Source organism: Ictalurus punctatus, chromosome 25 (assembly GCF_001660625.3).
Source record: "Ictalurus punctatus breed USDA103 chromosome 25, Coco_2.0, whole genome shotgun sequence".
Taxonomy (NCBI): domain Eukaryota; kingdom Metazoa; phylum Chordata; class Actinopteri; order Siluriformes; family Ictaluridae; genus Ictalurus; species Ictalurus punctatus.
In genome coordinates, this window is record NC_030440.2 from 11474115 (window position 1) to 11486632 (window position 12518).

The following is a 12518-nucleotide window of genomic DNA, read 5'->3' on the forward strand; positions in this document are numbered from 1 at the left end:
TGCTACAGTACAGTATATTATACAATACTTCTATGTAGACAGTCCCTCCAGGATTTTGCGATTGCAGAAATGAATGCAAAATCGAGGAAACTCTGCAATATACCGAGGAGCTCGCAATTTTTCACAATAGCTGCGTTTACTTGGACAACAATAATCCACTCTTAACCCGATTAAGACCATACTTTGATTAAGAAACTACCATGTAAACAGCAATTTTTACTTACCTTAATCTAATTAAGGTCATACTCAAATTAAGCTCTAATCGAATTAAGACATGTGGAGTACTCCTGTTTTAGTCGCATTATGGACGTGTATTACAGACACGTAAACACCTTAATCACATTATGAACGTCGTGTGAGAGTTTCCACGGCATTTTGCGACAGGACACGATCACACACAGCAGTTCTCAACATCTTACGGCCAACAAGAGAGTTCAGCTGCGTCCCAAACTGCATATTTGCCTACTATAGGCCTGTAGTGGGGAAAAATACATGTATCTCGGCTACTATATAGACGGTAAGTATGTGGTTTGAGACGCAGCCCACGGCTTCAAGCAGTTGTCTATTAGCACATATAGCATGACAAATAATTAACTGCACTTAAAGCGTTCGTAAAAAAATTTTTTTTAAAAACCACCAAAACTGTATACGGTACCATAACGAAGACGAACTGTACGTTGATACGTGAAATTCTGGAGGGACGTCGGACGGCGTGGCGTGGTGATGTAATGACGCGGGCTGTTAATCTAATTATGTTCTATAACATGTAAAACAAGAACATGACAGGAGTATTCCAAAAACGACTCATGTAAACACCTTAATCACATTACTATCTTAATCAGAGTAAGGTCAATAATTAGATTACTGCTGTCCATGTAAACGTAGTCAATTTTACACAGATTTGGCCCAAAATGCGCCATGTGACATCAGCTAAAAGATCCCACTGACCAACAAACATCACTGTGAAAGAGTGTGAAAAACTATTTTGTGCAATTGCAATTTCACCAATTCAAATAGTTTTCCCCAACAATGCACAATTTTTTTTTTTTTTTTAAATCATTTTGCTGGATTGTATGTACAAAAAGCAATAGAAGCCCATGTTCAGGTTCTGCAGGAGGAAACATTTATATCCCCATATGTATATATATGTGTATGGTTAGGGAGCCGATTTGTAGACAGATGGGTGCTTAAGAAATGAGTGAATGTACACATAACACATAATGACACACTATCTGCTAAGTTATGGTTTGGTGTTTGGTTTGGCGGTGCTCGGGACACCAGGTGTTCACTCAGTAGTGTGTCATCTAAGAATAACTGTTCCTCTGAGTACACACTGTTCCTATAATATCATCCAGACTCACATGACTATTAGTCACCTATCACAGGCTTATTGCCCCGATCATGATACAGTCATTTGACCAGTCCGCTTGCTCCAATCATCAAGCATCACGTTAGCCGATTAACTAATCAGTTCGACGTCATGTTATATCCTCACCTCAGTTAGCAAGCACCATGATAGCTAAACCCTTCATGTAATAATTCAATTATCATTTTTGCAGTGGTTTTCCTTCACTCTCTAGTGGCTCAGACTCAGTATCAGCATCAGCAGGTTGAGTGGTGAACAGGGATGTAACTGATTACAAATATAGTATTCTGATGGAAGAAATGGATATAAATATAGAAACAGATATGAGGTGCACTATTATTTTTTTATTAATTTGTTTGATTGGGTTTTTTTTTTTTTTTAAAGAAAGCTCACCAGAAAGGTTCACAGGGCATCTAAGTAAGACTAAAGCTCTGCATTGGGACTGAGTGGGATGGGCACAAGTGAAAGCTCAAATATGAAGCTCACAGAACAAAGACCATGTTGCATGAAGTGTTTACAGAATTTATTTTTGACATAGAGTTTTTTTCCACTGTTTCCAAGGGGCATAGTGGTAGGGTTGAAAGAAAAAAAAAGAAAACAAAAGAAAACAAATCACTGTTCCATGACCACTTTGGGTTGAACCCAAATCCAGATACAGATACGCATATTTGGAGGACAAAACTTAAACAGATACAGATAGTGGCATTGCCCCTATCGGTGAAAGTACAGCTTGTGTTTACGTCAACATGCAACAATAACCTCAAGCATCACATTAACCACATCCTCCAGATCCAACTATATTGTGTAAACATTAATTTTTATGGTGATATTAAATTGTTACAGTAAATATGACCGTACTGTAGTGGCCACTTAATTAATGTATTGTGACTATAAATATGTACATTGGTTGGATTGGGAGAGTTCTGCTCTGTGTGGTAGCATTTTATCTGTACACACTATGTATTGTACATGCAGCACTAAGCTTAAACACTGCCAGCACAAGGCATTCTTCTAGATCACATCTCTAGACTTTCTGGATCCCTCTACCTGTAGGATATAGCTTTGGTACACCAATTATATGCCACATTTGGCTTAAGTTTGTTACTGTCACAACATAGTTCATACTTTCAAATCTTGTGTTACACTGTAAAGGAGCTTGCAGTGCACCAAAGGTTTGAATAATTGGCAACCTATGAGCATGCTTACCTGGCATGGGGTTGGTCGCAGTAGTACCATGTGATCTGAGGTGGGGGATAACCTTCAGCCACACAGCGCACTTGCCCATCAACTGGACCTTCATGAGATACAATTGCTGGTTTACCTAGAGATCAAACAAAGTAAGTGTTGAGAGAAAACAGTTTAACCTAATATTTCATTATTTTCATACCTACAGCCAAAATACACTATAATAAACTATTGTACATCCTTGAACGATCTGAAAGTGGAACAACATTCGATCAGTAATGTGATGAGGAACTAAACAGTCAATGGTGCAACAAATCAATCTCATTTGCAAAGTTTGTATATACTTCTGTTTGCTCTGTGCTATTTCACACTGTAGTAACAACTGAGTAACATACCGCTGTGAGTCACATGATTAATAAAGCACAAACAATTCGGCACTGGTTCCTCTCACAAAACACAACTATATTTCCTAGAAACTTACTTAGGACATGAACTTCAAATGTCAGGTGGATACTAGCGTCACCGTTGGAGGCCAGAAAGGTGTAGACACCGCTCTCTGATACTTTTAAACGCACAAGCTTTAACTGACTTTGATAACTGTAAAGGAAAAAAAACCCCAACAACAATAAAATATCTCCATGTCCATGTGTAGAAAACAAACAAACCAACACCACTATCAGCACAAAGAAACGCTGATAAGTGAAAACATGTACATACATGTGTGTGCATACCTGTGTGCCTGTGAGTGTGTGGTTATAACGTGGTCAGTTGTGTTCGTGAGATTTTTTCGATTGTAGCTCCAGGAGAAGACATGTGGTTTAGGGTAGGCTTCCATATCCACACGCAGGGACAGACTCTCTCCTTCTCGCACTCTCCATGTCCTGTTATCTACATGGGTCAGGTTCATAAATCCTTTGCCTAAGACAGACACACATTAAATTCATATAAGTGGAGAAACAATCAAAGGTAGACAAAACAAAACAAACATCATGGAAAATAGAATTCTATTGACATATAAACCAAGTCTGAAATACAACTTTACTTGGTTTCAACTGATCAACTTTTAAAAAGCAGCTTGAGGTTTAAAAAAAAAAAGAAAGAAAGAAGAAAGAATATTTTGTTTTCATTTTATTGGAATTTCTGAAAGCCACCGGTCTGAAAGTCACAGACTTGAGGCTATCATTTCACGTACAGTGAGGTGTAAAAATAAACTGCACTACTTCTGTGAAATCCAGTAGTTTCTGAGGTTTGAATGTCAAAAGCCACATATACACACATTCGGGGCAAAAAAACCCCCACAAATCAATTTGTCTTAATGTCAGTGAAGCAGAATTCACTTGAAATACTGTACACACACCTGACTGCAAGATGTCTTACGAAAGCGAAATTAAAAGTGACATTTTGTACTGTATCTTATGTGTCATATGACAGGTGGCCTTACTGTAGACATCCACCCAGACTCTCTCGGTACTGGTTCCTCTGTAGTTCTCTGCGTTACAGTAGTAGCTCCCCGAATCCTGGGTTGTCACGGCTTCTATTTGGAGGGTGGCTGTACGTTTGTGCAGGACTGGCTCGGTGAAAAGTTGTGAGCTTTGCTGCACGGATGCTTTCTGTACAAATAGAGCAGGAACATATTCCCCGAGTCAGTCAGAAAGACTTGGTAAAGAAAAGATGACGGATAATAACATTAAGTCACGTGATGCTTATGTTTACATGTCATCGATTCGCTTTTCCGAGCCACTACTGCTCAAGGCGCCCTTAGAATCAAATAACAATGTGATAACAAAACAGGTTACACTGTAATCCACTGTATTACATATTGAAACATATTAAGTTGCAACATCTTGCATCATAAAAAGCTTTACACTCCTAGTTCTCGAAAATTTACATGCTGAAATGTGCTCTTTTAAGAGCTACAAATCAAAAGCAACCAAAGAGCTATCACAAACTGGTGCTCACTCTCATTTTGTGCCATGTAGTAATCATGCAGTTATTATGCAAAGTGTAAATGGGCCGTTACAAAAAACTTGTGTGCGTGTGTGTGTATGCGTGCACAGAATATGGCACAGGTGTGCACAGATGAATTTGCCTGCATTCTTACCACACCATGAGGTGGGAGCCAGTTAATCTTGATCTCACTGTTGACATTGGAAGTGGAACAGCTGAGCGTGAGCCTCTGGCCTTGGGTTAGGAGCACTCTGTTATGCTCCTGAAGTGAAATACGGGGCGGTGCATCTGGAACTGAAAGCCGAACAGTACAAAGAAAGTTAACTGAACAAATAATCTACATAGATTGCTAAGTAGTGTTTACAGGATTTATATAAATAGTAGTAATAAGTACAAGTGTATTGCAGAGAATACAGATGATGAAAATAATAAGATAAGGTGAGAAAACAGTGTCTTTCTCTCTCTGTCTGTGTCTCTCACCCAGTCGCACATTAAGCTTATATTCCATAGATCGGGCCATCTTCTCTTTCAGAAATCCCACGCAGACATAGCATCCCTTGTAGGTGGGCTGGACATTCAACATGGAAATGCCTGTCTCGGTACTAGCGCTGTACCTCATCCCAGTGGGCAGTTGTTGTCCGTCGCAGGTCTCCAGGTGCAGGTCGACCATTCTGGGGTCGGTGGCTAGGCAGGGGATAGTGGCGATGTCGCCTGCCCCGGCCATGATATCTGGGATCATGGACTTCCTGAAGGCGTTTACAGGATCTGCTAAGAGGAAGGCTAAATCAAGAACCAATGAAACACAACCAAGGGTCTTAGATTAAGACATGACATTGCTGTATGAGAGAGAGAGACAGACAGACAGAGAGAGAGAGAGAGAGAGAGAGAGAGAGAGAGAGAGAGAGAGAGAGAGAGAGAGAGAGAGAGAGAGAAAACGCACCAGCTTGAGAGAGGCAGAGCGAATTGTTAGAGACAAAGAGCGAGGAGGGAAACAAAATAGGACAGATAAAAAAGATAGAGCAGACACCCTTGTACACAATACACTGTAGGTTCTGTATGATGGCTTATACAACAAAAAAACAGTAAAGTGTGTGTGTGTGAGTCTGTGTACGTCATTCCATAGCAATCAGTAGATGGTCACTGTTTAAGAACATGTTGGGAACCATAATATGTAAAGTGAAGAGCTATATATGACACACATCTGTCCATGCACTCATGCATCAGCAGGCTTTTGAATCAGCTAAAGAACACTACTACTACTACATCTACTATTTAGCTATTCAGACATATCTCTCTGCTTTTTTTCCAAACACACAAATACTATGAGCTTCACCTACCTGTAACATAAACATAAATGGAGCTCTTCTCTCCTGAGGACTCCTCCATGCAAATGTATTTGCCCTGATCCTGTGGCTTCGCTTTGGTCATATTGATAGTTGACAGTTGGTGGTCCCTCTGCTCATCCCTTAGTATTCGGCTCGGACGTTCTTCCCGAAACCAACGCACTGGTGAATCGCCATGGCAACGAAGAACGAGGTTGCCATTCAGCTGCACCGCGATCTGGGATCCGTCTGGTGAAATTACGGGCTTGGTACTGCCTGATTAAAAAAGAAAAAAAACACACACACAAATAGGTCCATTGGGCAAAAAAACACTGTCCTATAGGCAGTACACCAGTCCAGAACTAAAATTGTCTTTACAAGAGGAAGAAAGTGGGGTAAAACAACAACAACAACAACAACACATACTCTAGAGCACCTTATTGGCAACCCACTAATAACTGAATAATGCAAGAGTTCTGTGAGGTTACCTGGAAAGACACAACTAGAATAAAACTTATTTTATTTCATGTACAACATACCACATGCCCAGATCTGTTCTTCCCTCTGGAGTCTTAGAGGTTTCATAAAAGATGTTTGTAGCGTTTATAGCTCCATGCTGCAATTCATCATAGTCAATCTCACCTAAGCCAAGTTGGGGAGCAGACATGCTTACATACCAGCTTCTTTTATATTTCCCCAAGAATTTCGTCCAGCCATTTCTAAATTCCATCAATCATCACACTTTTATTTCTAACATGATCACTACCGTGTGTATGTGCATTTTCCTTATTTGACAGAAGCTCCTCTTGCATGTTATGACAAATTACCTTGTCATGACATGCACCGGTTTAAGTAGCTTACAAACATGTCTGGCAAAGTAAGAATGCAAAAATGCCATGCCTTGTTCCTCCTTCACAACTCTGAACACCTTTTACTAATCAACATGCTCATCATGAAATACGCGTTTATTCTGCCTTCTAAAGTGTGTCTGGAGTCATTTCTGTGAATCTGTAGTAAACTGCTCGAGTGTTCAACTCGTCTTCTGAATCCTCTTTGTATGTGACTGACAAACAAGCAGAAAGAGTCATAACACGGATACAAATGTTTGCACAAGGATTTGCACGGAAGGACAGCATGGCATACTGTAACTTTTTTTTTTTTTCACGATATGGTGCAAAAATAAACAGCTACCACACGTACAGAGCAAACAGTCACACGGTTACACTTGAACATCGAGTGTGGAAACCAATTAAACAGGTCTTAATTTTATTCAAATTGTGTTGATTGATTGTGCACGTTCTGGCAACCAGTAATTCTGTCCAGCGCAAAAGCTAGTGTGAGGTGATTATTGCAGAAAACTACCAGCCAAAAGAAATTAGCCTTCATATGTGAAACTTTCTCATCCTGAATTTGTGCCAACATTTATAAACGGTCAAAAAAAGCTCTGTCATTTGCTTCTATATCCAGTACTTTTAGTGTTTAAATGGTTCTCAAGTACATCATCTCTAATGTGTGAACATGTCTAGTTAGTATTTATTCGTAATTATTGTAATCACGAGGTGAAGCAAGAGGAAGATGAAAATAAAGATAAGGATATAAGCCAAGTTGTTGAATAATGGCTCACTGCTTTGTGGACGTGTGTGTGTGTGTGTGTGTGTGTGTGTGTGTGTGTGTGTGTGTGTATGTGTACGCATGAGGTAGTGAGAAAGACAGTCAACACTAAATATGTCACCAGATACATGAGTGTGTATGCTTTGGGATTATCTGCTACCGGCATGTTTACTTTGGTTTAGAGGTTCCTGGTTTAAAGTAAATGGCTCTCTTGTGAGATTTGATTGGGTTCCTGTTCGGTGCTTTTTTTTCTCTTTTTCAGTGGATACACCACTGAGTGATGGCTTTTAGTACCCAACAGATAGTAAAATACCCCTGAAGTTGGCAACCACATCAAAACTATAGGATCTGGACAACTAACCATGTCACTGATGAATCTCATGCTTCTAAAGGAAGACTCTCTCCCTGTACTCACAGAGACTAGAGATATAATCGGTGCTATTTCATAGGTGAAAATAAGTAAATAAATAAACGAATAAATACGCGATGTGGTCAAAAATATTTGGACAGCTGATCATCATGGTTGTGCTTGTTGAACATCCCATTACAAATTTAATTCCCCTTTACTGTTATAATAAGCTCCACTCTTCTGGGAAGGTTTTCCACTAGATTTTAGGGCGTGGCTGTGGGGATTTGTGATCATTCAGATACAAGAGCATTAGTGAGATCAGATACTGATGTTGTGTGAGGGGGTCTGGGGTGCAGTCGGTGTTCCAGTTCATCTCAAAGGTGTTCAGTGGGGTTGAGGTCAGGGCTCTCAAGTTCTTCCACTCCAACCTTAACAAGCCCTGACTTTTTTTTTTTTTTTTTTTTACCACAGTTTGTCCACAGAGGCACTGTAAGGAAGGAACAGGTTTGGACCTCTTAGTTCCAGCAAAGGAAAATATTAATTCTACAATATACAGGGACATTCTACACAAACTGTATGCTTCCAAATTTGTGGCAACAGTTTAGTGAAAAGACAAATATGGGTGAGATGGTCAGGTGTCCAAAACTCTTCGACCTTATAGTGTATGTTTTAATCTGGTGTGATTTTGATGTAAATAAAGTAGCATGTACAGATGCGAACCTTTGTTACGTTTTATACAAAGGTGCAAGTGTGAGACCAGGTCTATAGACTTAAAAAAAAATTTTTTTTTACATCCAACTAATTGGCTACATTTCTATTTTCTGATTTTATGCACTGCCTAGTATAACACTAGCCTACATGCCACCAACAGCATTAGTTTCTGATCTGAAGGAATAGAAACACCCAGGATAAGTGTCAGATTAAAAATGCGCACTGTCTGCGTTATCCCGTGTGCGCTCACGCTGGTTTTTCGGGTGGCACTGAGTGCATGCACCCAAAAGCTAAACAGACAAGTGAAAAATATAAGAAACTATTATTTAGTGTGCAGGTATGCGGTATGGAACGTAGCTCTTCAATAAGATGCATGCAAATTAGACAGCAGCTCACTAAATATTAAAAGCTTAAAAATTATATGTATCTTTTGCGTAATGGTTTTTCACTCACTTTTTCACTGTTCAATTAAACTACATGGCCTTCGCGTGACCTCAGTTTCCAAGCCACAATCGGCCAGTTGGTCTGTGAAAGCGCTTTAGGCTGGTTGGTTCAATTGAGTTTATAAATAGCTGATTTGCCTGCACCGGTTTATATATGTCTGGAAGTTTTATAATTATCTAATTACTTATTTAATTTTTAAGCGTGAAGAGTCTGGAAGTAGTCTGCGATCTGTCACGCCTCCTTTCATCCGGTAATACCAGTCTTAATGTCGTCGTTTGAGTGAGAAGGTGGTACAGCCATAAACAACCTGTTTCACTTGGTGTGCACCCTGTGTTCTGCAATACAACAACGCACTGCTTTCTTGAACAACCTCCAACTATTAAAGCACATCCCATTTCATCCCATTTATCTTGAAGTCATTATAACGCAGCCTGCGGCTTACCTGACTGCATTCTGGATAATAAACATGCCAGAAAAGGTGCTTCAGAAGAACCAGTTTGGTTCCAAAAAGAAAACTTCACTCTATATTTACTTATTTGTGTTACTGTTGCTACAAAATGGCCAATCATCTTATCTAATCAGCTTAGCAATTATGCATTTGTTGTTGTTGTTTGTTTAATGTGGCATGAACTAAAACAGTTGCCAAAAAAAAAAACACCCTGCTGAAAAAAACAATATAAACCCTCATAGAATTTGTCATGGTTTTAATGGTTATACTGGGAATAGTATTGGTTTTAATGGCCCCTGTAGGTCTCTACTGGTCATTTGTTCCTTTCTATTGATTGCATGTTACGTCTAGTGGATACCATTAAGGGCCAATAATGGTAATGGTTTTAATGGTTAGCTGATGGTTTGTATTTGTAGTGGAAACCATTATAGTTTCTTTGATGTTTTCTATTGTTTGTTTGTTTTCAGCAGGGTATAGAAATTGTACTGAACTGTACCATGCCTTGTCACGGTGTGGTGGTACCCTCAAGCGTACACTTTTGCTTTTGTGCCTTTACACTATGTACCTTTTTACCTAAAAGGTGTATATTTCAAGTTTTACTCTAAAAAGTATGCGCTTTGAATCTCTTAAAGGTGCACCACACCCACATTTCCAGGTGAAAGATACAGAAGCTCAGGAACAGATTCTGAGACAATGGGCCCCTGGGCACGGACGCACAAAAGTCCCCTATGTTGAACGGCATCGATAACAATTCAGCTCCCAAAGTCCTACTGAGAACTAAAATTATAAACACTCAATTTAAATGTGTAATGATGGGGGGTTTCTCTCTCTCTCTCTCTCTCTCTCTCTCTCTTGGCATCTTTAAAGATCATGTGTAGGGTATTTCTTCAGTTTTTCAGGGAGACGTTTGGATCATTGACTACTTTGGGTAGTCAAAAGGCTCTGGCTCAAAAGGCTCTGGCTTTGGGGCCTCCAGAGTTATTTGGACCCCTGGGACTCTGCATGGTAGACCCGTTCAGTAATCCATGCTTGTATAAGGGTACCACGCCAGCAGCAAGCTTTAGTAGCCTTTGTTTCTGAGAGTCTACAAGGATTTTGGCGGTGCTTCAGACCAGATGATAGACCCACTTAAAACACTGTTTTCAAAGCTACAAGGTCATCCTGAGTATAAGTACAGACTGCAAAATAAAGGGACACCGAGGTGTGTCCACTCGTGTCGAGATAGCAGTCCGATAATAACAAATCATGAGGTCGTTCACCTGACAGCACTGCTTCTCTTACCCTCACCATCCGCCTGTTTTTGTTTGTTTGATTGGCTCCATAAACTACTGTAGGCTATATAACTAATAACCTGTAACCTATTAAGACTCTCTACATCGAATAAGCTACAGAACCTATTAGTAGCTACCCGTCAGCATTAACGTGTTAAGCTCACTCTTAACTAACTGTTCATTTCAGAACGACACTATGTTTATTTCCGCTGTGATGCACGGAGCGGACATGGGCGCGCGCCATGAATTATTTACTGAAAGCCGCGCGAGCCGCCCTGCGTTACGTTTTCACCCCGCGGCTAAGCACGCCAATATCCGGTTTCTCCGATCTCCTCCAGTAACTACTCAACACACAGGCTCAAAGCACAGAGAGAGAGAGAGAGAGAGAGAGAGAGAGAGAGAGAGAGAGAGAGGAGAAAATGTGCTTTTTTTTTTATTGCAACAAGTGTCTGATCAGCCAAAGCACAGTGTTAAATGTTTCTCTGGCACAAAGGTCAAGTTCAATCAACACTTACAAGTGGGTGCTAATTCCACTTTGCCGTTTATCTGAGCTATAGTTGTGCGTTCATCATCACTTTGGTGCTGAGAGAGAGAGAGAGAGAGAGAGAGAGAGAGAGAGAGAGCGCTCAGGTGCAAAAGCTCGTAATGGTGAAGTAACGGAGAGACTCGAAGTTTCCAGACAAATAAAACTCATTCCCACAGCTAGAGGAGCGCATGTTACAGAGGCACATGAACAAATAAACACACCGAGTACAACACGCGCACAGAACCTCTCTCACACACTCTTAATCTCCAGCCTGATCACACAGACTCAACTGGTACACAGTTTACGCATCGCAATCATTTTTACGCACAGAACTGTGAGAGCGTGCAACATGTTCATGCGTATGAACTTTCTTTCTTTTTCTTTCTTTCCTTCTCCCTTCCTTCTTTTTTGTTTTTGACTTTATAAAGCAGCAGGTATAACTGATTAAAAAGCAGCAGCTTACCTGGTCGGAAGAGAAACTGTAACACGACAGGAAACAGAACCCAGTGGTATTCCATTGTTATAATTCCATCTATATTTCTTTTAGGTGTGTGTTTTTGTGTATGTATGTATATGTGTGCGCGCGCGCGCGTATGTGTGTGTGTGTGTGTGTGTGCACGTGTGTGTCCGCTCGGTATCCTGGGTACTCAGTAATGCCACAGTAGTGTGGCTCTGTTACTCTGGAGCGAGGCGTGTTGCGCTCTTAAAGGAGCCGCGCTGTTTTCTGCGCAACAAAGGCCGCGCGTAACGTTATGAGTCTTCAGGAAAGTAGGCGGGGCGCCCGCGTCTACAATAATAAAGCGCGCGTGTGTGTTTTGAAGTGCCTTGTCATAGCTGAGTTCTGACACGCATAAATTACTAAGTGTCAAAAATACCCCTGAGCGTCTGCTTTCATTCTGCGGAAAGTGCGACGGCTGATAATTAAATCCACTCCATAATGACTACTCACAGAGCCACAATTATAGGATCTTATTTACGCCTCATATTAGTGTGATTATAGCTCTTCAAGGTCTTTTTTTAAATAAAGTTTGTACGTACTGTTGTTAAAGCGTATTTATAAACATCGAGGTCAATCTCCTCTGACAGACACAGTTACATTAAGACAGAATTCAGTTATGACAGAAAATGTGGTCAGTTTGATAAAAAGTCTAGTAATAATAATGGTAATAAATAATAATACTATTTATATGTTCTGTTCTATATTGAATATTGCATAACCTCATGTTAAACCCACCGAAATGATATAAAAATAAATGGTCTTACATTTATTTTGATACTTTTCTCTATTATGACATTTAAATTACTGCTGAAGTAGTGCTTGTCTATTTTTAAAATAGA

General features: G+C 40.1%; 1 protein-coding gene across 3 annotated transcripts in view; it reads right to left on the bottom strand.

Moving 5' to 3' along the window:
• The window catches only part of kita (KIT proto-oncogene, receptor tyrosine kinase a), a 32441-nt gene extending 20550 nt beyond the window's left edge, over positions 1–11891 (bottom strand). Inside the window, exons 1-8 of one of the 3 annotated variants that reach the window (XM_017456259.3) lie at positions 11644–11891; positions 5836–6096; positions 4979–5263; positions 4653–4792; positions 3993–4161; positions 3283–3469; positions 3033–3148; positions 2573–2687 (exon numbers count right to left, since the gene is read on the bottom strand). In XM_017456259.3, the coding sequence (XP_017311748.1) occupies positions 2573–2687; positions 3033–3148; positions 3283–3469; positions 3993–4161; positions 4653–4792; positions 4979–5263; positions 5836–6096; positions 11644–11698 (1328 nt within the window). In that variant the 5' untranslated portion in view covers positions 11699–11891. Of the gene's footprint in view, positions 1–2572; positions 2688–3032; positions 3149–3282; positions 3470–3992; positions 4162–4652; positions 4793–4978; positions 5279–5835; positions 6097–11643 lie in introns of all 3 variants that reach the window. The other 2 variants (XM_017456258.3, XM_017456257.3) reach the window with 2 other exon arrangements.
• Between the last annotated feature and the right edge of the window lie 627 nt (positions 11892–12518).